Genomic DNA, 23,696 nt, shown 5'->3' on the forward strand with positions numbered 1-23,696 from the left:
ATCAAGCTATTTGTACACGACCTAGTGTACACTATTATGCCACAGACACAACGAGAGTCTTAGCTCCTCGAACCGAGTCCTCCGTCTGAGCATTGGGTTGTGCATGTCAAATTGCGGCACCCAAAAGGAAATTGAAAATGCTTGCTAGCGGCCACTGTCACCGTGATGTAGAACGTTACCCTTCTCAGAAAGATCTCGGCTTCGACGGACTTGGATCTTCTATGTACAGTGGGACTTGGAGCAACCGTTGGTTTGTGCGGGCTGCATCTCGCGTTATCAATGCATGCGCGGGGCCCAATGCCGCGATGCAACCTCCACCGAGCGGGTGGTGGTGCTGTCTGTGGTCTGTGTTCCCATGCGGAGTCCATCTACCACACAACGGGCATCGGAGAGGATTGGGTGACGGTCAAACCCCGACGGGGCATCCGGCAATGTTTTCTTGTTGACTTGGGTATTTCGTGATCTGTTTTCCTGCGCATCACTCCCAAAAGACCAACATGCGCTGCGACCCTTCCCACCCTAACCACCTATACATATATACACACAACAGAATGCGTCCCTGCGTTCCAAGTCCCACCCTAGCGTTCTCCTGGCACGATGTGACTGCCAATCAATATCTCAATATCCCCGTGAGTCGCGATAGTTCCTGCCCCGGCCGTCGCCGCCGTATCTGTTATCGTACCGCCGATCCTGATGAGGCGCTGGCGGCCGGTACTGCTGGCCCTGATAGCCTTGGTAGCCCCCTTGGTAACCGCCATGCGCCGGCGGTCCGGGAGCGTAGTGATCATTCCGATATCCTTGGCCATATCCCAGATGGCCATAGCCCTGGCCGTAGCTGCCACCGGGAAGGTGAACCGGAGGCGGCGGCGGCGGCACTCCCACGCCGAAGCCGGGATACCCGGGCGGTGGGGGCTGCCACGACGGCGGAGGGGCGTAGCGCTGCTGATGACTGCCGCCGGCGTACCCGCCACCGTATCCATCGCCGTAACCGGTCCCGTAGCCGTTTCCGTAGCCGTTTCCGTAGCCGCGGTCAGACTGCTGGTAGCCACCGCGATCGCGACTGCCTTGGCTCCGTGGAGGTCCGCCTGCGTAGTTGATCCTGTCCCCGCCACGCCCACCGTCGTTGTAGTTGTTTTTCAACGGCACGCCGCCGTAGCTTCTTCCCGACCGCTGCCCTTTACTCTTGATCATCTCAATGTCGCTCCTGTCCAAAGCGGGCGGGGGCAGTTTTACCCCGCGGAGGAGCATCGACTTGTGCGTGTGAGAACTGCTGCTCGGCATGTAATAGTGTACACTGTTCGTTTTCACTGTTAGCAAGAGGTTTCTCTCGCTGCCAAGACCGCCCATGTTGGCGAAGGACAACATACCTGAGCGACCGGTCGTAGTCGACGTCCGGCATAGTATTCCTTTCCAGCGGGTACACCAGCGAACCGTGGGGCACGTAGCCCTCGATCTTTTCGACCTTGCCGGCAAGACCACCACTCTTCTTGGGATTCAGTTTGAACTTGGGCACGCCCTGCTTCTTGGAGTAGAACTGAGATGTGATGTCCTCATACAGACTTGTATGAGCATCCGAGATCAGAAGGACATCCTTTCCCGGCGTGTTGCGCAGTTGGTCTTCGGCGCTCAGAAGGTGTGCCCTGGTTTCCATGGCGGCCAACAATCGCGGCATCTCGATGAAGGGTAGTAGAGCAACGCCCTGCCAGGCCATCTTCTTACCGTTCAGATCAATCTCGAACTCCTCGGGGTAGAAGTCGAGGATCGGACTGTCTTTATCGGTCATCAAGTCATGGAAGACCTCGGGGATGGCATGGCGGGAAGCAGCCGGGAGCACGCTCATGAGCTGCTCGAACGGGCGCGATATCCGGCCCTTCTCAAAGCTGATCTTCATCTTGCCGATGTCCACGAAATCCGCCGCGAATGGGGCGTAGTGATACGGGTAGAACCACTCCCACGAGGGGCAGCCCTGGAAGTAGTACATCAGCACCCAAGCGAGACCCTCGGTATACGCCCGGGCAACCTTGTGCCGGAAAGCGATGTCTTTCGGGTCCACTTTGAACTTCTGCTCGTAGTACCGGTCGGCATAGCCCTCTTCCCAGAGCCTGACCGTGTCGACTGGGCCTTCCTCGTCCGAGCCGGCAGCAGCCTCGGCATCGGAAGAGGCATCGGGTGTATCCTTTCCGTCCTCCTCGAGGAGTTCCGCCTTCCGTTTTCCGAGGGCCGAAGGCGGAGATTTGGGCGCCTTGCCATCCCCATCTTCCTTCTTGGGCCCGTCGCCGCCGCCGCCGCCGCCGTCAGCCTTTGCTTGGGCCTGCGACATCAGGCCTTGAATCTGGCTCTTGAGCACACTGGCAGCACTCTTGTTGGCCACGTTCGCCTGTTCAAGCGCGCGGCGGTTCATCACCATGTCGTGGGTGATGAGGGACACCGGCTTGTGAATGCTTGTGACGGGGAACAGGTTCATCCCCGCGGGCGGCCCATTGGCTTCGGGGGCCCGATTCCGACCCCGGCCGCTGAGCGGTGAGTCCTGGGCCCCGCCTCTGCCATTACCTTGCTGGTTGTTGAGCTTGCGTCTCTTGATGCTGGCCTCGCGCCGATCCTCAGTCTCCTTCCGCCTCCTGAAGATTGCATCCTCCTGCTTGGCGAGGCCGGCGAGGATGTACTGGGCGCGCTCGAGGTCGACATGTCCGTCTTTGGTTACGTATCCACCCATGACGGGTAGGTTGTCTTTCCAGATGGCCGTGAGCGTATCGATGCCATTCTCCCTGATGTCGAGAGCAGGCAAGTGAGGCAGGAAGTCATTTCCGACGAAGAAGCACATGAAGACCCAATCGTCGATGGCGCGCTCGAGATCCCAGCGGAAGGGGAGATTGGGCACGCTCAGCTCAACGGCAAGATACTCACGCAGGATGGACACATGGAGCCAGATGAACGGTTTCAAGGGCAGGGCCTTGTCCTTCTCGTCAAACTCGCCGTCCTTCTGCTTCGCCTCACCTTTGCAGTTCCTCTCGTCGTGGCCTTTCTGGCCGCAGAGCTTGCACATCCTGGCCTTTGCCTCCTGGAAGAAGACATCCTCACGGAGGACACGGAAATGTGGCTCGTGGGTGGCAAGGCCAAGCATGATGAGGTCTGCGTCCAGGCCGTAGATGACATGACGAGTGTTGGGGTCGTGCTCGGGCGAGTTGCGCTGCGAGCGGACAAATTCCATGATCTTGTGCTCACCCTCGCCGGGGACGGTGGCATCAGAGATAATGACCTTCAACTTGGCCCACGCGGGGTCTGTGTTGAGCTTGTACGCGCACCAGTACCGCAGACTCGCGGCCAGGATGTCCATGAACGGCGTGCCTGGAGTGATGGAGTTGGAGTCAAACGCCTTTTTGACAACGGTCTCAACCGGCTCCTCCTTAGCATTGCTGCCATTTTCCTTTCTGAGCATTTTGAGAAGCTGCTGCCTGTCCTGTTCCTTTTCCTTGGCTTCCTGAGCGGCGCGGAATCGACGAGAGCGCTGCTGGTTCATCTTGGCCCGGGGCGCAACGCCATCTGCCGCGTGTTAGTACCGGCGTGGCGCCAAAGCAGAGGGAGAGCGGGGGTTCAGCTTACCGACAGCAATCATGAGCAACTTCCTCGGTCGGACCATGTTGACAACGCGGTCGGTGTACTTGAAGATCTCGATCATCATCTCCTCCTCATCCTTGGGCGCCGGCTTGTCCTCGGGGTGGGAGCAGGGATGGACGATGCCGTTCATATCCAGGTAGAGATTGTCGAACTCCTCGCCATTTGGATTGGGCTGGGTCGCGTCGACGGGCACGACCGTGCCATCTTCCAAGACGACGGGCTTGTCCTCGATGACTGGAGATATGATCTTGGGATACTTGGCGGAGAGCCACCTGAAGGCAGCCGGAATACCCATCGTGAGGGCGTCGCAGCAGGATCCAGCGGCAGAAAATCAGTCGGTCGTGGCGAACGGAGTGGGCAGCCGGAGGCAGTCGTAACTAGCCGGGCGGTGATATATCGCACGGATCGGCGCCTCGGAAATGTATTCGACAAAAAAGCGGCCTTATGTTCGTGCACATGGGACCATCCGGTGCGAGGCCCTCGGAGTATCCGTCGCGAGTCTGGGGATATTGCCAGCAAGGCAGGTGAAAGGGCGGGAACAAAGACCAAGACCAATTAAGCTTGGTTTCGCTCGAAGCGACTTTTTGGACAAGGAGATACCCGCTCTTTGCTCCGGGTTCAATAAGGAGGGGAAAAAAGAAAGTAAAGGAAATCTGCTAGAGATGGCGAAAGCGGCGGAACCGATGCGCGATTGAGGGTTGCGCGTTCCTGGCGGCGGAGTGGTTGGGAGGCGAGGATTTGGCTCGGCGAAGAAAATCAGCGAGACGCAAATGGAAAGTGGACCCTGGCTTGCCTGCGATCACGGGAAGCACCGTACGAAATAATACGATAATGTTCGTATGTACTCCGTACGGAATATTTTACAGCCACAGCACCGCAATGCCCAGACAAGGCGGTGCATTGCGGCTGCGCACGTAAGAGAGTAACAGCGGGCCCGAGCTTCCATCTGCCAGTTCCAGTCTCGAGTCCTGCAGCACCCCATCGAGTTGAGTTGACCAACGCTGCGTGTAAGGTATGTGCACAAGTGCCCTGTGCTCCGTTCGGAGTATTCCGTAAGTCGGTAACCTTACCTTATGAGTGTACCGTGTTCCATTGGTGCAGGGGGATTCCGCCCAGCTGTCCACACCAAGCCCTGGGCCCTCAACGCTGCGCCAACTTGAGATACTAAGCTCGTGATCGCCAGAACCGGGAGAACTGGGCCATTGGCAACCAGCGGGTTAGTGTTACGCGTTCTCTGCGTACTGTTGCTGACGGGCGGGCTGCGACCTACGACTGGAGTTTGTGCGAGCCCACGGTCGATCGATAAGACGGAGACGCCCCAGGAATCGAAGACACCAAGTCTATCGCGAACCTTCCAACAAGAGTCGATGTCCCTCCATGGCAGGTAACCGCCCGCGAATTTCCCCTCGTCGACCCCCACCGACGCCATGTCCCTGTTCTCGACCGTCACGACCGCGCCGGCCAAGCAGTCGGTGAGCGAGACCATCCCAGTGCTCAGCGGCCGCCTCAGCACCGCGACGCTGCTCGAGGACCGCCGCGCCGCCATCCTCGGCCTGCGCAGCTTCGCGAAGCAGTATCCCGCCTCGGTAGCCTCGGGCGCCCTGCGCAGCCTGATCGGCAGCCTGAGCCGCGATGGCGAAGACGTAGACACGGTCAAGGTCGCGCTGGAGACGTTGCTGATGCTCTTCAGCCCCGACCCAGACAGCCCCGAGGCGTCGGAGGAGATTGCGCTGTGGGTGGCCGACGAGTTCACACAACGGCACGAGAACATTGCGCTGCTGTTGGGTTTCTTGGCCAAGGACAGGACCGACTTCTACTCGCGGCTCTACTCGCTGCAGCTGCTGTCGGCCATTCTGTCTGCGCGCACCGAGAGGGCCGAGGAATGTATCGTCAATACAAGCGACGGCATTTCCCGCCTCGTCGCCGTTCTCGAGGATCCGAGGGAGGCCATCCGCGACGAGGCCATCGGTCTGCTCACGGACCTCACCCCGACCTCCAACGTGATCCAGAACTTAGTCACTCTAGAAAAGGGGTTTGCGCCCATATTTGAGATCATCGCCGCCGAAGGCGGTCTTGCCGGTGGCGCGAGGGTGGTGGAAGACTGTCTGATCCTGCTGGCCAACCTGCTGCGGCTCAATCCCTTGAACCAGACCATGTTCAGGGACATGGGCTTCGTTGCAGAGATCAGTCGGCTCCTGCGGGATGCTTACAAGGAGAGTAAGGATGGACAGGAGCTCGCGCAGTGGGTGGAGGTCCAGCGCAACAGGAATGTGTACGCCATGCTCGCCGTCATACGGCTATTCCTTGTTCCCGGGGCGACGGGGACGCCGTTGAACCAGGAGGCGTTCCTTGGTGACCTATCATCGGGCGGGCGCGGCCGTGTACGTGGTGGACCGGTCTTAGAAAACACGCTCCAGATCGCTTTCTCACACGTCGCCGAGCTGCCGATCAAAGCTGAAGCACTTCTCGCATGCGCAGACATGATTAGGGGCAACGAGAAGGTGCAGGCCATGTTCGCCGGTCTACAGGTGCCGTCGCCGCTCGGCGAGCCGGCTGCCAACGGACAGAGCGGCCAGAAGAATGGCATCCCGAGGGTTTATGTTATTGACGGACTGTTGGATCTCGTCTTGGCGGTGAGCTCGCTGCCGGCCTTCGACCTGCGGATGGCCGGCTGTGCCTGTCTAAAAGCGTACTTCTTCAAGCACGCCGAGATCCGTATGCACTTTCTCGACCACGCTGTCCGGACGCACAAGGCGCATGCCGATGAGCTCACCAACGTGCTCACCATCCTCCTCCAGCCGCGCCCGGACGCGGTTGCGGCAGATCCTTACAGGTACTGGTTTGCCGCGGTGCTCATGCTCCACCTCCTGCACGACAACCCCGAGACAAAGGCGAAGGCCATGAGCGTCACAGAAGGCGATGAAGCCAGCGGCGAGGAAGTCGTCACCTGCATACAGACCATGACGGCGCACCTCCTAAGCAGCGTCGCCAAGTCGGACGACCCGCGCATCAGCATCGGCTACCTGATGCTGCTGTTGTGCTGGTTATTCGAGGATCTCGACGCCGTAAACGATTTCCTCGGGGAGTTCACGAACCTCCAAGGGCTGATCCAAGCCGCGATAGAAAACCCCAACGGAGACGTCATGGTACAGGGTCTCAGCGCGATGCTGGCTGGTGTCGTATACGAGTTCTCCACCAAGGACTCCCCGGTCCCGCGGGCGAAGGTTCGGGAGATGATCATGACGCGCATGGGCCGCGACCGCTACGTCGACAAGCTGTCCAGGCTACGGTCGCACCCGCTCATGAGAGACCACGAGGTCCTGCCGCAAAAGCTGGATGGCGCGGCAGACCTGAGGCTGCCCGACGTCTACTTCGACGACACCTTCGTCGAGTTCTTCAAAGACAAGTACAGCCGCATCCTGCGCGCCATCGACCGCGACCCGGACCTGGAAACCTCGGTCGTCACCAACGGCGCGGAAAAGGGCGTCTCGCGCGAGCTCGTCGACTCGCTGCGCGCCGAAGTCGCCGAGAAATCCCGCGCCGTCCAAGAAGCCCAGGCGCAGACCGCCTCGCTCACCGAGCAGCTCGCGCAGGAACAAGCCGCGCACCGGCGCACCAAAGAGCTCATCTCGGCCGACCTCGCCCGCGCCAACGACTCCGCGGCCGCCCTCCGCGCGCAGCTCGCCGCGCGGGACGCCGCGCTGCAGGCCGCCGAGGCGCGCGCCCTCGCGCTCACGCGGCAGCTGACGCAGGAGCAGCAGGAGCACCAGCGGGCGCGGGCGGAGGCGGCGCGGCAGCAGGCGGCCGCGGAGGCGCAGCAGCGGGCGCACGCGCAGGAGGTGGCGGCGCAGCAGGCGCGGCAGCGGGCGCGCGAGGAGGAGCTGCAGCGGGCGGCGGAGGGGGCGCGGCGGGCGGCCGAGCAGGAGGCGGAGCGGGCGCGGCGGCGCGCCGAGGCCGAGCGGGCCGACCTGCGCGCCACCATCAGCAGGCTGGAGGTGGACCTGATGAAGGCGAACAAGGCGCGCGCCGGGGCCGAGGCGCGGGTCGCGGAGCTCGAGGGCGAGGCGCGGCTCCAGGGGGAGAAGGGCGAGCAGGTCGGCAGGCTGCTGAGAGCGCGGGAGGAGGAGGCCAGGACGGCCGCGGAGCGGGCGACGGTTCTGGAGGGCGAGCTTGCCGAGGCGAGGGAGGCCAGGGAGAGGTTGGAGCGGGAGGTGGAGCGGGCCGTCGCCCGGGCGGAGGAGAAGGAGGAGGAGAGGAAGGCTGTGCAGGGCGAGCTGGATGATATGTTGATGGTGTTTGGGGACTTGGAGGAGAAGGTGACCAAGTACAAGGTGAGTGGTTGCCTCCAGGTGGTGGCGGCGGGGCTGTTCGCTGGTTCCTGGGACTGACTATTTTTGCTTGCAGGAACGACTCAAGGCGTTGGGTCAGGAGGTGTCTGATGGGGAAGACGAGGATGAGGACGGTGAGGATGAGGCGGACGAGGAGGAAAAGTAAAGGGGGGGGGGGGGGGGGGGGGTCAGGGCAATATCCACTCAGGGTTGAGTTTATGAAAGAGGGCTTTTGATTGACATTGGACGGGGCTTCAAAAGCAGGCACTTATGCTTACCTTAAGATACGCATTTGCAGTGGGCACTACATGAATATAAAATGAGCGAGGATGCTGATGAATTGCGTCGGTTTTGGGGGTCTGCACGAGCTTGTGAGTTGCGGCCAAACAAGATGTTTTGATCGCTGGTACACTAAAATAAAGCCAAGGGTAAATGAACTCTGTTTGGCTATGTAGCTCTAATTACACTCTCATCTACAATATCTAAGGCGCTCGACTCTGATGGAATTTCTAAACAGATTACATTGGCTGACAGTTGAAACTCTACATCTCTTTCCTGTTGATCTGGTTTAGCTGTATCTTGATATCACTGACGCTAATAATAAGCTTTTGATGCGGGTCTGCAGCCCGCTTCGCCAGCTGATTGACAATCATTTTTCATCATCCAATACTACATTACACGACTGGCTTACTGTAACTATCTTACAGAGTGTTTAGTCGCTAATTACCTGCTTCCGGCTCCTCATGGCTGAGCTTTCGTTCTGAGCATCTTATAGAGGGCTAGTATCCTTGTGAGTCCGCTGTGGGGCCTATAGTTATACGCAGTACTTGGTGTGACTGGCGATGAATATCCGCTCGAGCGACGGGTTTAGACTCGTGATCAGCACGAGAGCGTAAGCTACGCTACAGACTCGTCTTTCGTAGTTATCCGGCGTATTCTTACGCTCGTGAGCGCTCCCCGTTGCTTGGGTCGACCCACTCAATCAATCGGTAAGTCGCTGCTCTCTAGGCTTGTGACTCGAAGCTTGAGATTTAAACCCATCCTGAGCCATGAAGTAGGTAGATATGCAATCTTCAGTGTTTGGCGCGCTATCGAATCTTCGCGACCAACGAATCAAGATGGACTGAATATGAAGTCTTCTAGATCCTGGAAAGCCTTGTCAAGATCATCGTTGACGATGATTTTGTCGTGCACACCTGTTTCCGCGTACGCCAGCTCGGTCCTTGCCCGAGCCAGTCTCCTCTGGATGCTCGCCTCATCCTCGGTTCCCCGGCCCCTCAGTCGGGCCTCGAGCGCTTCCAGATTCGGCGGCTTGATGAAGACAAAGCGCGGGTTGATCTGAGCATCCGGCTTGGACTGCTCCTCCTTCAATTGCTTGACGCCTACCATCTCGATGTCGAGCAGTACGACCGACCCTCTCGCAGTCTGGTCCATGACTGTCCGCTTGCTAGTCCCATAGAGATTGCCATTGAACTGGGCAAACTCGATAAAGGCACCCTTGGCGATGAGCGACTCGAACTCGTCTCGAGAAACGAAATAATAGGCTGAGCCGTCCACCTCGCCGGGCCTCGGCTTGCGAGTCGTGTGGGAGACGGTAGTTGCGAACGTGTCGGGATATGCGTCCATGAGTCTCTGACAGAGCGTACCCTTGCCGACGCCGGACGGCCCGGAAATGACGATTGGTCGGCGGTCAGTGGGGACTGTGGTGGGGCATGAAGGGTTACCAAAAAGGTCCATTCTAGTTCCGTACACTGCACTTGAGCTGAGGGGAGCTGAGGGGGAAGAGAAGCCTGGAGATGAACATACCACGAGCCATGAGCGCGTTGGGATCGAGAAACGCGTGCGTGTCCGTTGCGCGTTGAGCGAGCTGCTGCACAGAGGGAGAACGTGCGCCACGTCATTGGTTGCTGCGGTGACCGGCCGATTAAGTGGTCGTTGGTTTTGGCCGAGCTTGGCGTGTTCCTGACATGCTTGCGGTCGCGCCGAGTGTCAACATCTGCCGTGTGGGGGATGCTTGGGGCAGGTAAATAAGCCATCGCAAACAGAACCCATTTGTGCAATCTCTCTTCTGCCACCACTTTGCAAACCCCGCCAACATTGACCTCGGCATCCCGCTGCTGCAATGGCCACCGAATCCGAAACCGAGCAGCTCAAGAGGCAATGCCTCGCTTATCTGGACGACGTACTCAACCGCATCGACAGCTTCGACAGCGACGTCTACATTCTCGGGGACGAGCACCTGACGTCTCTGGGCATCCGCCGGGCCGAGGCCCTCGACATTGAGGAACAGGCCGTCGATTTTGGCCCCCGGTTCTTTTCTCCTCGGTTCACGCTCGAGCAGGCCCGACAGAAGACGGCCGACTTCATCCGCGACTACAGGGACTATCTCGGCGACCCTGATTGGCCCAAGAGATGCCGGCGTGGCTCCTTTGTAGATTCCTGGGAGGACCATCCGGGACCGCACGACCCGGAGGAACCGCATCCGCTCTGCTGTCCTGAGCAAGACGCAGAGTTCAGGCTGCGCTGGTTCCTTGACGTGTTGGGCGGCGAATATTATCGTTCGGATGGCGACTCGCCGAACCTGGGCGTCTGGGAGGGCTCGGTTTGGCGATACCGGCTGTGAGTCTCCTCTGTCTCCTCCGCATCCTGTCGGCCCTGTATGAGCGCTCGATCAGAGTCGAACTGACTTGTGCCGGTAGTCAATGCAATCTTGTTCCGGACTCAATGAACAATCTCCCGGGTCACTTCGCCGACTTTGTCAGAGTTGGAACTCCCCCGCGCCGCTACGTATATTACGCTATCGGCGCGTTCGTGATCCAGGATCCGTCTACCGAGTTGCCACACATTGGGGGAGCGGTGATTGACTCTACAGAAGCTGGCGAGGGCGAGGTGCTACGGAGCGAGGTGGCCGCTGCCGTTGGGCTCCTCCGACACCAGTTCCGTCGAGGCGACTTTTGCCAGAACCACACTCTGCCTGTGAGCGCCTGCTCAATACTCTCTGCTTTCTTCTGACCCTTGCTAATTTCCGTCTGAATCCAATCACGGATTGCCAGGCCATCGTCTTCTCCTTCCAACACGACAGGTTTGGGCGAGTGACCCAGTTCCACTTCGATGGCAGGTCACTTATCCTGCGGCAGTCCCGGCTGCTCGACTTCCGCAGCGACGAACCGACCACGGATGCGTACCACATGATCCGGTGGTTGGCCAACCGGCCAATTGGTGAGACAAGGTTCCGTCAGGTGGCGGCGGACGAAACGGAGGAAAATGAGGTGCAGGACGTTGACAAGGCCGATGGCAAACTGCCTATTCCAGTCCGCGGGCCGTGACTGACGCATCAGTGGCATTCCCCACCTTGCACAGCACTCCGTCAGTCCTGGCTTCGCAGACGGGATCGTTGGGCAGTCCTGGCCGGAAGCTCTGCCGCGTCGGCATCCACGCCAGTCGAGGGCCGATGCCAGAACAGAGAGTCGTGGTGACTAGGAGGTGCACCAAGGCCAAGTTGACAATCTCTTCGTCCTTGGACCTGTCCTTTTCCGGCGCCAGGCTCTCCGGGCTGATGACGTCCAAGTGCTTTGCCGCGAGCAGACTCGATGCGGAAGAGCCCGATGCCGGCGGAGACGGGGTCCTCGGCTGCTTCGGCGGCGTCGCGGGCCGCTGGGACGCCTGCTCCTGAATGGAGAGGCGGCCGAGCTGCTCGCTCAGGCCCGCTTCCTGCGCGCTGGCGGCTTCTTTCCTCCGCGTCTGCTGCGCTCTCGACCTCCTTCAGCGTCTGAGGTTGGCCAGGTGTGCCAATCGCCAATGGTCTCCTGAGCATGCAGTTGGTCCCTGGCGCTAAACACTCGCAGATGCAGGCGGGTCGGTGGACCAGCGCCAACAAACAGTGCACTGCTTGGCAACCTGGAAACGTTGGGCGAGACGCGGGGGCTTTTTGTGCCAGCGGTTGGATTGCTGCTGTTTTTGTTGTTTTGTTTTTGGCGCTGAAAGTCCGGCCTGGGGCCACGCAGTTGGGCCCACGAGATGCCTGTGGCATGTGTGGACGCGCTGAGCTGGATATCCACTCCATTGCAGAAAGAGAGGGCCTCCCTCCCGTCGAACAGTCCACACAGCGACTCTAGCCCGTACGGCGCCCTTGGTGGCGTACCAACCGCCATGTTAGCCGCCTCCCTCCCCTCCATTTAGGAGGGCCTGCAGGCCGAAGTGTACCAAGGCGACTGCCTCCCCGCCAGCTCCTGCGAGCGGCTCCTCCAGCCTGTCTTGCCAGGCTGGTTCATAGCCGGTGATTCGGCTTGCTAAGCCGCTAGCGTTGCCACAGCAATAGAAGGTAATAACTAAAGGAAGAAACAGAGACAGAAACAGAGAGAAAGGAAAAGGAAAGACAGACTTCACCTCCTCCCGCACTCTGAATCCGAGTGCGATACTTCGCCTCATGAAGTTTCAAACTTCCAGGCTTCTTTTATTTTTAGCTAGTAAGTCATTCCTCTAGTGATTTATATGGCAAGATACTGAACGTTATCATGATCCACATTGCGAACTCCACCAAACCAACTGGAAATCGAATCCAATCCACCATACCACAATTCAGTATCACCAACCTGCGGTTTAATCCACCACCCTGCGTTCGAACCACGGCACTGCGTTCGAACCGCGGCCGCAATGGATAGTTATCCAGGCTCCGATCAACAACAACAACATCCACACGTCGCCTTCAACCCAGCGATTTTACTCGCTCCAGTTGCAAAGGCACGCTAAATTCTTATGTAAGCGGCTGTAGTCAACGGGAATGGGATCTAACTCGGTCTGGCAAAAAAACATCAGCGAGTGGCGAGGCCTCGGGTCCACACCCAGTTAGTGTGAAGAAAAATCAGCTTTTAACTTGATCACCAAAAAGGGCAATCTGCCTGGTACCCGCCGTTAGTCCAATGAAGAACGACTACAGAATCAATCATTCATAAAATTTCAAACCGCACAAAAAGCAAGAGCAAAAAAATAAAGAGTAACTGAGCGATGGCCGAAGCCTGCCCGCGCGCGTCTGACTCCGAGTCGGTCTCGTCGTCCGACAACGAGGAGAACTGGCTCAACAGGCCCAGCGCGCGCGTGGGAGACGACGACGACAATGACGATGACGACGACGACGACGACGAACGGGAGGAGGTCTCGGTCGTGTCGCTGTTCGACGACCGCGTCTTCCCCGACGCGCCGTCCATGCTGGCCTACTGCCGGGACAAGTTCGGCTTCGACTTCGTGGCCGTCCGCGACCGGCTCGCCCTCGATTTCCACGGCTGCGTGCGGCTGGTGAATTTCGGTGAGTTGGCCCCCCGGCCCCCCGGCCCCGTTTGTCTCGGCCGGCCTGGAGAGTAAGGGAATCGACGATTTGCTGATTTGGGGGCCGGTGGATGATGGTGCCTGGTAACCAGTGCGGCGGAGTGTGAAGGACGGCGCGGAGCTGCCGGCGGAGATCGGGGCGGATCACCTGGCAGATGACAAGCTGCTGATTCCGGTGCTGGAGGATGATGCATTGATTTTCTGTCTCGACGAGCTGCCCGAGCCGCAGCCTGGGGCGGCTGCGGGGGAGGAGAAGGGCAAGGCGGCAGGCGACGGCGACGGCGAAGGGCCGCTGGTGGACGAGCTGCTGCGGAAGAACGCGCAGCTGCAGGCCGAGCTGGAGCGGCTGGCCAAGCAGTTCACCAACTACCGGCTGGCGGTCGAGCAGACGCTGGACAAGCGCTGGGGCGTGGACGAGGAAAACGAGAAGGCCGAGGCCTCCCAGACCGCTGCTGCTCCTGCTGCGGCCGACAAGAAGGACGAGAAGGACGAGTCGGCATACTACTTCGAGTCGTATGCCCACAACGGTGAGCGCCGATTCCCGCCTCTTCTTTTTTCAAACACACACAGACCACGCCTATTAAATCCCGCCCAGACATCCACGAGACCATGATCAAGGACGGGGTGCGCACCGACGCGTACCGCGACTTCATCTACGGCAACAAGCACCTCTTCGCCGGCAAGACGGTGCTCGACCTCGGCTGCGGCACGGGCATCCTGTCCATGTTCTGCGCCAAGGCGGGCGCCGCGCGCGTGCTGGCGGTCGACAACTCGGCCATCCTGGACCGGGCGCGCGAGAACGTGTTCCGCAACGGGCTCGACGGCACCATCACGTGCATCCGCGGCCGCATCGAGGACGTGGTGCTGCCCGTCGCGCAGGTCGACGTGATCGTGTCCGAGTGGATGGGCTACTGCCTGCTGTACGAGGCGATGCTGCCGTCGGTGCTGTTCGCCCGCGACCGCTACCTCCGCCCGGGGGGGCTGCTCGTGCCCAGCCACGCCAGCATGTGGCTCGCCCCCGTGGCCGACGCCGAGTACCTGGCCGAGAACGTCGACTGGTGGCGCGACGTCTACGGCTTCGACATGCGCGCCATGCAGGCCGGCATCTACAGCGACGCGCGCATGACCGTCATGCCGGCCGACGCCGTGTGCGGCGAGCCCTGCGCGTTCCGGATGCTGGACCTGCACACGGTCAAGGCCGAGGATCTGGTGTTCGAGGCCAAGTGGCGGACCGCGCTGTCGGACAAGGCATCCGAGGCGCTGGACGGCTTCCTGGTGTGGTTCGACATCTTCTTCGGCGAGAGCCGGCAGGAGGTGGTCGAGGCGACGCTCACGGCGAAGAAGTGGGCATCTGCCGGGCGGGAGCGCGTGGCCTTTACCACGGGGCCGTTCGGCACCGAGACGCACTGGAGGCAAGGCCTGTTCTTGATCGACAAGACGAAGGCGAAGGAGGTCGAGGTTGCGCCGGGGAAGACGCTGACGGGCGAGATTGCCTATACCATTCCCGATGGCCACGCCCGCGGTCTCAACATCAAGTTGACCTGGGGACTAGAGGGCGGTGACCGGCAGAGCCAGACATGGCTGCTACACTGAGAGATTCAGGGTATCTATAGAAGACTGCCTGGTGTGGTCGTCTCTAGGTGCCGCCGATAGATGGCAGGGCGACTTACGCCTCAATACGTCCAATGCTGAGAGAGTTTCGCTCCCGCTTGACTGAAATCAAGAATGAGGTAGGTGATCTATCCAAAACGCCCTGCTGATGCAAACCACACATGCCCAAACTCCCAAGTTCAACCGATATCCCATCAAAGATAAGGAACACCCACGCTCTGCATGATCAGGTTCACAATGCTCAAGAACCCTTCACCAAGAATGAAACCCTGGTTTCCAGCTGTCAGTAACCTTGTCGGCCAGCAGGGCAGCGCAACGATAACCCAGCAGACTCACCGAAGCCAACACGATCAGCGGCGTGTCCTGCCATCCCATGACAAACCGCCACCACCAGCCGAGCAGGCCGCCGACCGTCCTCGCCAGGGTGAACGACGGGACGTTGTACATGCCCACGGCAACCGCGATGCCGCCGGGGATCAGGGCGTGCCAGCGACTGCCCGCCGTCTGGGTGCGCACGGCCGTCGTGGCAGCAAACAGCACGGCCGCGCCGATGGACCATTCCTTGGCCATAGGCGGCAGCCCCTTGCCCGTGACAAGCCGGGCGGTGAAGATCCAGACGTAGCCGGTCGGGACTTGGAACAAGTCGCCGGGGATTTGGTATACCCTGCATAGATAGAGGCAGGAGTTGGTTAGTTAATTGCTTCGAGGTCAAGACAGACGAACGACTTGGAAAGAAGGAACAGACGACTCACGATGTGTACAGCCGGTAGATGAAGGCGCTGACCACGGCGCCCACGGTCGCGCCGATGACCTGTCCCCAGAACTGCGCTTTGGGGGCCGCGCCCAGCAGATGCCCCGTCTTGAGATCCTGCATCATGTCGCCCGCCTGCAGCGCGCCCGCTTCGGACACGGCACCGGCGACCAGGTTGATCAAGACACTGGACTTGTTCGACTGCGGGACGATCAGGGCAAAGAACAGCTGGGCAAGCTTGCTGATGCCCGAGACGGGGTTCAGGTCGGTCTCGCCGAGGGCCCGCACGCCCATGATGCTCAGCACGAGGGCCATGAACACGGCCGTGATGGTCGCGTAGAGCGGGACGAGGTCGCCAAACACGATGTGAATGCAAAGGATGCAAAAGAGGATGGAGAGCACCAGGCCGACGACAACGATGCGGTCGCTGACCTGCTGGTCCAGTGGCGCGTCGTCCTCCCCGTCTTTCTCCTCCTCGAGTTCGCCGAGCAAGGAGTTGGCGTCTTCGTTGTAGGAAGCAGTGCTGCCCGCGGGCCCAGATGATGCGAGGGCAGCACTGCCATCAGCATGAACGTCGACGGGCACGTACCCCGCATGCGACTTCCGACGCAACAGCGTCTTCACCCTGCCGGTGATGAGCCGGAAGCGAAGGGCACCTCGCTGCTGGGCGAGGTACTGACTCGCCGAGCGGAACGCGAGATAGCCCAGGCTGACGACGGCATCGGCCAGCATGATGGCCAGCGAAGTCCACACGATCCACCCCTTGCTCCCGTTCTCCCAGTCGTCCACCGGGCCTGGCGCCCACCCACGGCTCTTGGCCAGCGGCGAGAGGACGCCCCAGCCGACGACAGCACCCAGCAGCATATGCAGCGTCGTGGCGGGTCCCATGATGATGCCCTGGCCGACGTACGCCAAGCTCGGGTTGAGCGTCCACAGCCAGGTGCTCGCGGCGACCGAGCCAAAGATGGGGATGTTCCGCAGCACGGGAACGAAGTAAGTCGCAAATGTGAACACGCCGGAAATGAAAAAGCAAACCAGCAGCAGGCGCACGTTCCGCCGCCAGGACTCGGCGTTGCGCGTCGACTCCCCCTCCCCACTCACCGGCTGCACCACCACCGTCTCATCCTCATCCTCCCCAGCCGGGGCAGCAGCCAAGCTCGCAAACCCCGACGCGGCCGCCACCCCCTTCCCATCCGGCCCATCGCCACCACTACCACCACCACCATCATCCCTCGTCTGGCCATGCAACACGCTGATCAGCACCGCCGTGCTAAACCCGCTCGGAAACCGCAGGCGCTCCCTGATGAGGACCTGCCTGCGCAGGGGCACAGCAAACACGACACCAAAATAGCACAGCCCCAAGCTCCACAGCACGAGCTTTCCGAGGCCGAGCACGATGGGCCCGCGCTCCTCGGGGGCGAGCAGGTAGTTCATGGCGGGCAGGACGCCGACGAAGCCGCAGCCGAGGGGCATGATGGCCATGCTGCCGGCGACGGTCTGCACGAGCACGTTCTCGACGGGCGAGAAGGGCGGGCGCAGCCCGTCGTCGCCCAGGCGCGCGCGCAGCAGGCGGAACACCCCGAAGCCCAGCAGGCTGGCCGGCATCGTCATCGTGCTGACCCAGCCCGTCTGCAGGCCGAAGTACATGTTGGAGAAGCAGATGACGAGGCCGACGGCCAGGCCGACCAGCACGCCGCGCGCGGTGAAGGACTGGCCGGGGATTTTCCGGGGGCGTGGTGGCCGCGGGGTGGTGGTGGTTGTGGGGAGGGGTGCCAGCAGCGGACTGCTGCTGTCGGCCGTGTCCGGGGTCATGGCTGTTGACGAGTGAGAGGACGACGGAGCAGGTGAGGAGGGTTTGCGCCGCGGCATGGCGTGGTAGTGGGGATAAAAGCAGAGTGAAAAGAAAGACCGCCGACGCTTTCTCTGCACTACATAGATGGTAGATGGCGTTGGTCTAAGGGACTGGGAATGAGTGACGGTAGGTGGAGGGAGTTGAACAGTGAGGAGTGAAGAAGTCAGCGATGCCGAAGGCGTGGATTAATAAGTCGGAGAACAAGGGCGCCAATCAGGATGTGATACCTAACCCGCGCTCACATCCATCTAACCGAAAAAGGCAGGCAGTGCTTGATCGTTCTCCAACGCTTGAGGCAGTATGACTGTGTCAAATGACGAAACTACTAAATACATAGGTGCAGAGGTACAAATCAGGCTTCCAACTCTCTCGACTGTCATGTGTCTAGTGAAGATGGGCGTTCGAAGGGCGGTCGGCGAGTCTGGTTGTGGTAGGACTCTGAGTCTGCAGCCAAATTGGGCAACTCACGGGCTAGCCATAAGCCTATAACAGCCGTCTGGGACTTGAAAGCCCTCTGTCGTGAACCTGAACCAAACACAGAATAGAGAACACCAAACACCACACCGTGTTGTTGCAGCAGCAAAATGATATATATTCTCTCCCCTTAATCCTGTCTTTTCTCCCACTCGGTTGATGCTCTGCGCCTTCGTTGGCGCCTCTTCCGATCCGTGGCTGCCCATGCAGATAGTATGCACGTACACAAGTATTCCTACACCATCGCGCCGCGATCCATGCAACACCCCCATCTAAACAAACTGCTGTGTAAAACCAACCCATTAACTCTTATTGTTAGAGACATCAGAAACCCCGACCCATCAAAACCCAAAGCTATCCAGCAGCGAATTCGCATCCGGCTCCTCAAACACCGTCGCCGGCGGCGCCTGCGGCTTGGGCAGGTGCCCGCCCGACTTCATCTCGGCCGGCACGGGCTGCGGCTGTTGTTGTGGTTGTTGTTGCTGCTGCTGATGCAGTGGCAGCTGTTGCTGGTGCGACACGGCCACCGGCGACACAGGCAGGTCGGCGACGACCAGCGAGCCCCTCCGCTTGAGCAGCCTGAGCGGGTCGATCTCGCCGCCCAGCCCGGCCGCCCCGCCCGTAACCCCAGCAGGCTGGAAGAACTCCCAGTTTCGGACTAGACGGTAGCGATACCATAAGCGTTAGTTTCGCCTTCATGCAACGCAGGGCATGGCAGGGGTAGGTGGTGTTGGGGGTTGTCGAGTGTAAGAGTCAGAGAGACAAAGAGACAACATACCCAGGTCCAGCCCCAGCAGGTCGCAGCCCATCCTATCGTAGAGCCGTGCATTGTGCAGCACGAACTCCCACTCGACCTTGGGCGTGACCTTGCTCGCCCCGCGCAGCGTCTGCAGCGTCTTCTGCCGCAGCTGCCGGTACAGGATCACCAGCGCCGGGTCGTCCGTCAGGAACAGCCGCGACTTGAGGTCCGGCGAGCCGGGCGTCTCGAGCAGCGTGTACACGGGCGTCTGTCCCAGGGCGAGCATCCCTGCGGTTAGCCAGCCGGCCCACGGAAGTGAAACAAAACAACAACCACCCCGAGTGCTTGCTATGCACGGTCGATTCTGATGCTGGCGGCATCGGAAGGAAGTGGAATGGTAACTCACAATCAGAGCGCGCACCGCCATGTCCCGGCGGTGGAGCATCCAGAAGGCCCACGAAGCGAGCCACCGGTTCCCTTCCTGCGCCGCGATGCCGAGCACTTCCTCCTCGAGCAGCCGGCGGAGCACGGGGCCGTGGTCGCCTTCGTAGACGCGGGCCACGGCAATCGCGAGCTGCACGTCCTTGAGCTGGTTGAGGCAGACATTGACGGCGTCCTGCAGGTGATCGGCAAGGAGGAAGAAGGCGGCGGCGTATTCTACGGTACATTGTATCAGCCCACGTTGCTGCCGAGGAGATCAGTTAGAAAGGAGACATACCAAACCGCCGCTTGCTCATCAACGCATAAGCGTTTTTGAGCGCCGCCGTCCGCCACTTCGGATCGTCAAAGTTGTTGGCGAGAAACCGCTGCGTGGCTCCCTGCTCGCGGTTCCACGTCGCCATGCGCCACAGGCCCTGCAGCACCGTCTTCTTCTTGAGCGCCAGGTAAAACAGGCTGCAGTCGATCGGGTTCTTGGGGTCATTCTTGGCGTACTCGTTGCGCGCAATCACCTCGAACTGTGCTTTCTGTTCCTCCGTCAGCTCCCCCACCCGCTGTTGAAAGAAAAAAAGACAGAAACAAAACAAAACCCACCACAGCAGCATTGTCCGCCAGCCACATGAAGATGCCGCTCTCCCGCGCATTCTCCCACAGCATGCGCCCGTGGCACTGCTTCGACACAAAGTCCACCAGCACGTCCTGGCTCGTCGAGTGATACGCCCAGTTGATCTCGCGCCAGCCCATGTAGATCTCGCTGGTGCGGCCCTTGCGCAGCGCGTGCTGCCGGAAGAAGAGCATGAAGCGCGCCCCGTTCTCGTCGAGCGACCGCCGCTGCTTCTCGACCAGCCCGGCGCACTCGATGATGTCCACCAACTGGATCTGCTCGTGGCCCGACAGCTGCGGGATGCCGATGCGCGTGAGCCGCTCGTTGATCTCGGCCGCCACCTCCTCCGAGAAGGGCTCGTCCCCTTCGTCGTACGACATGCGTCGCGCGAGGTACTGGCCGGGGTCCTTGTCCGAGGACGTCTTCGTAGACTTTTGTCCAGCACTTGTCAGCAAAAAACTAACCAATTAAAGTCCCTATGGATGGAGACTGAGGAAGAAGACAAAACACGCACATGGTCGGCTTCGTAAAAATCCTCGAGGTCCAGCCCCAGATAATCATCCACCACGTCCCCCTCGACCCAGAACTTCAGCGTCTTGTGCAGCGCCATCAAGATGGCATGCACGAGCACGATCTTGCCGGCCAGGATGCACTGGCTCAGAAACTGCGGATGGAACACCGGCAGCGGCCCGTTGAGCCGCTGCACCACATCGAACAGGTCCCAGTGGCGCTCGCCGCCCTTCCTCCGCGGCAGCCCCAGGCTCGTGACCAGCGAGCTGCCGGCGTCGAACTGGCGGTCCTGCACGAACAGCTGGTTGCCGGCGCCGATGACCAGGTGGCCGTCGCCGAGCCAGACCGAGTCGCCGATGGGGTGGGGCGTCAGGTCGCGGATGGAGATCTCGCGGATGGGCGCCCAGGCGGGGCCCTGGTTGAGGTAGTCGAAGCGCATCTGCGAGAGCAGCAGCACGCGGTGCGGGAAGCCGACGGCCAGGATCGACTGCATGTCCGGCGTCGACGTCCAGTCGAGGTCGCGGATCGTGTGGCCGTCCTCGAACTGCTGCGCGTACTCGAGCCGCGCGCCGCGTATGTCCCAGATCGTGAGCGCCGACCGCGCCGCGTTGACCAGCGCCGCCTTCTTGCGCGTGCTGCCGCTCACCAGCGCCGGGTCGCACACGCCCGTCTCCATGGAGCTGGTCGACAGCCACTCGACGTCCTTGCCGGGGTGGCCCACGCGGGCGGTCCAGAACTCGACCCGGCCGGAGTGCGTGTACGAGATGGCCACGTCGCGGGCGAAGACATCGAGGAAGCCCGAGACGTGCGGCGTCGTGCCGGCAGGGTCGACCGGAAGGACGTAGGCCAGGTCGCCTGCGTCTTCCAGCGTGAACTTGACGAATTCGTGAATTGACGGCGGCTGGTGCTGGATGCCGTTGGAGGTTGGAGTGGAGGCGTCGCTCCGAGGATAGAAGGGGAGCTTGACCTCCCAGACGACGCCCCTCTTCTCCGATGTGATGGTCGCGATGTGTGCAGTGGTATAGTCCTCCACCTCTTTTCGCGGGAGAATCAGCAGACAGAGCGGCTTCCCGGGAATATCGTATTCCCTCTCAACCAGCATGCGCGGTTCCGACTGCCGGCAATCCCACAGCGAGAGTTTCTCGTGCCTGAGGAAGACGACAAACCGGCCCTTCCTCAGAAGACACATCCTGTGGATGTGCCCCTCCTGCGCGATCACCGCCTGCCGTGAGAGCCCCGTCCGCTTGGCATCCAGCTCGTGCTTCCAGACGATGCTCTGTCCATGCTCCGTCCGGGAGATGATAGCCTTGCCGCTGAAGTTGCGCACAATCTTCCGTATTGGCGCTGAGTGGCCAGTCCACAGGCATTGCTGGCTGAGCCGCCGCCTCTTGGGGTTCGGGTCAAACAAGGCGGCAATGTTGCTGCGGAAGACCTCGATTCTGCCGTCAAAGAAGTGCAGCAGGACGTGCAAGTGCCCTCCCGAGTTGCAATAGCTGTAAGCCTCAACATGCTGGGTATCGGGCCCGGTATGCCCCTTCAAGAAATCGAGCTCGGAGGAAGCGACATGCGCGACATTAAAGATGTTCGACCTCCTTGTTTTGCACCCGATGTTCTCGAGCGCCCACGCAGACATGTGGCCCCCGCCGTCCATGACCACGCAGATCTCCGGGCTCTTATTCGCAACCGTAATCAGATGCTCCAGCGCGACAGCCTCCTCCTCCGACTTTGCCCCTTCCTGAACAGCCTTCTCCGTCGCGGCCGTCAGATTGCCCCCATGCATGACGAACGCCCATCGTAGGCCATCCCCGCGCAGCCCTCGCCCCTGGAGAGCCTCCCGCAGATCCAGCGTCCCCCACAGCCGCAGGTGCTGATGCCCATAACTATCGGACCCAACCCACACGCGCAGCACGTTGTCAGCACAGAACGTATACAGCGCATTCTCGATCGTCTGGTCGACGTGGTGCGGCCGGCGCCACTGGATCCCCGTCACGGGTTGCGGGTGCCGGAGGTAGATGAAGTCGAACCGGACCTCGCCCGTGCCGTAACTCAACCGCCGCCACACCTTCACCAGCCGGTCGCACTCCCCGACCGAGGCGATGTACGCTGAGTCGTACGACAGACTGGCCAGCCGGACCGGGCTCGCCAACCGCTTCCGCCACGAGCACTCGGGCGCGTCGCCAGCCACCGAGCTCGCCGACGTCTGGTACAGCTCCAGCCAGCGATGCGCGACGAGCAGCTCCTCGGACGCGCCCCACGACAGCGCTATCGCCGGGCCCCCATCACCATCACCACCACCATCATCACCACCATTATTACTCCCTCCTCCCCCCTTTTCAATTTTAAAACCCGCCTGCAGCGCCCACCTCAACGGCGCCTCCGCCTCCCTCTCCCCCCCACCAGCAACCCCGCCACCAGCAGCCCGGTCCTCCGCAAGCAGCGGCCGGTACACCCTGACGGCGCGCGACGTGCACACGGCGATCTTGCCCGACGCCTCGTCCAGCGCGACCGCCTGCAGCGGCTCGGGGTCGCCGTCGTCGTAGACCGTTTGTAGCAGCGCATCGGGGAGGGCGTCGCCGAGGATGGAGAGCGCGTTGCCGGTGATGTAGGCCTGCGGTAGCCCATAGGCGCCGGTTAGTTCAGTTCAGTCAGCTTACCGGGGGGAGGGGGGCGGGGGAAGGTTTGGATAGGTTGGGCACGCACCGTGATGCGCCGCGACTTCCAGCAACCCGTGGCCAGCGCCTGGAGCCGCGGCGCTGGCGCGCCGGGCAGGACGGCTCTCATGCTGCTGTCCTCGTTCCTCGTCCTCTTCCTATGCTGGCTGGGGCGAGTTCTATCGGGGGCGCGAGTCGGGCGATGACATTGCGAATTTCTATTCGGAACTGTTCGGGTTCGCGGGCTCGATCCAGGACAAATCACGTTGCGCCGAGTGAATGTCAGGCGCAGCTGTTATTCAAAAGTGCTGTCGGTCTTTTCCGTCTGGCGACGTCGCGATTTCGGTATCAGCCACACCTTGCGGTTCGTTGATGGAGGGATGGCACAGATCCGCTGTAACTCGGTGGCGCGCCGCGCCGCGCCGTGCCGCTTTCGGCTTCGGTTACGCTAACTACCTTAGCGCGCCAGGGGGGGGTAGCAAAATGCTCTCTGTTATAGTTTCCTAGAACTAAAATAGTTTTCTAGTTTACAATATACTTTATATTATAAAAAAGGTCTCTACTACTATCGTAGAGCTAAAATTATAATATAATATAAAGACTACTTAGATAAATTATATATTTAATAGTAAAATAATCACTATACTAGTTTTCTATTATATATATCTTAGATCTATAGAAAGATTTTAAAGTTAAGCTTTTTTTTAATTTAAAGATTATTTTCTCTAAAATTAATTTTCTACTTCAAAGATTATTTTCTCTGAAAATGATTTTCTATTTCAAAGATTGCTTTTACCTCTT

General features: G+C 60.3%; 5 protein-coding genes across 5 annotated transcripts; 3 read left to right on the forward strand and 2 right to left on the reverse strand.

The window, feature by feature from the left end:
* Nucleotides 1-4,992: 4,992 nt before the first annotated feature.
* Nucleotides 4,993-9,491, forward strand: THITE_124575 (uncharacterized protein; the record flags this gene model as incomplete). Its single annotated transcript, XM_003657905.1, has 3 exons — nucleotides 4,993-4,995; nucleotides 5,082-7,946; nucleotides 9,087-9,491. 3 exons carry the CDS (start codon nucleotides 4,993-4,995, stop codon nucleotides 9,489-9,491), a joined length of 3,273 nt encoding a protein of 1,090 aa, XP_003657953.1.
* A 1,118-nt stretch (nucleotides 9,492-10,609) lies between these two features.
* On the forward strand, nucleotides 10,610-11,290 carry THITE_2124243 (uncharacterized protein). Its single transcript, XM_003657906.1, has 2 exons — nucleotides 10,610-10,919; nucleotides 10,997-11,290. The coding sequence occupies exons 1-2, from the start codon at nucleotides 10,668-10,670 to the stop codon at nucleotides 11,267-11,269; spliced, it is 525 nt and encodes a 174-aa protein (XP_003657954.1). The 5' UTR covers nucleotides 10,610-10,667; the 3' UTR covers nucleotides 11,270-11,290.
* Nucleotides 11,291-12,776: 1,486 nt separating this feature from the next.
* On the forward strand, nucleotides 12,777-14,978 carry THITE_2124246 (S-adenosylmethionine-dependent methyltransferase superfamily domain-containing protein). Its single transcript, XM_003657907.1, has 3 exons — nucleotides 12,777-13,245; nucleotides 13,358-13,792; nucleotides 13,861-14,978. Exons 1-3 carry the CDS (start codon nucleotides 12,948-12,950, stop codon nucleotides 14,856-14,858), a joined length of 1,731 nt encoding a protein of 576 aa, XP_003657955.1. The 5' UTR covers nucleotides 12,777-12,947; the 3' UTR covers nucleotides 14,859-14,978.
* On the reverse strand, nucleotides 14,965-17,637 carry THITE_2124248 (uncharacterized protein). The gene is made up of 3 exons (XM_003657908.1): nucleotides 15,629-17,637; nucleotides 15,213-15,540; nucleotides 14,965-15,145 (listed from the first exon to the last, which is right to left on the reverse strand). Exons 1-3 carry the CDS (start codon nucleotides 17,494-17,496, stop codon nucleotides 15,071-15,073), a joined length of 2,271 nt encoding a protein of 756 aa, XP_003657956.1. The 5' UTR covers nucleotides 17,497-17,637; the 3' UTR covers nucleotides 14,965-15,070.
* Nucleotides 17,638-18,131: 494 nt separating this feature from the next.
* THITE_2124252 (uncharacterized protein) lies at nucleotides 18,132-23,109 on the reverse strand. The gene is made up of 7 exons (XM_003657909.1): nucleotides 22,945-23,109; nucleotides 20,249-22,852; nucleotides 19,725-20,165; nucleotides 19,411-19,657; nucleotides 19,099-19,349; nucleotides 18,732-18,960; nucleotides 18,132-18,611 (listed from the first exon to the last, which is right to left on the reverse strand). The coding sequence occupies exons 1-7, from the start codon at nucleotides 23,023-23,025 to the stop codon at nucleotides 18,295-18,297; spliced, it is 4,170 nt and encodes a 1,389-aa protein (XP_003657957.1). The 5' UTR covers nucleotides 23,026-23,109; the 3' UTR covers nucleotides 18,132-18,294.
* Between the last annotated feature and the right edge of the window lie 587 nt (nucleotides 23,110-23,696).

Source organism: Thermothielavioides terrestris, chromosome 6, assembly GCF_000226115.1.
Source record: "Thermothielavioides terrestris NRRL 8126 chromosome 6, complete sequence".
Classification (NCBI taxonomy): Eukaryota; Fungi; Ascomycota; class Sordariomycetes; order Sordariales; family Chaetomiaceae; genus Thermothielavioides; species Thermothielavioides terrestris.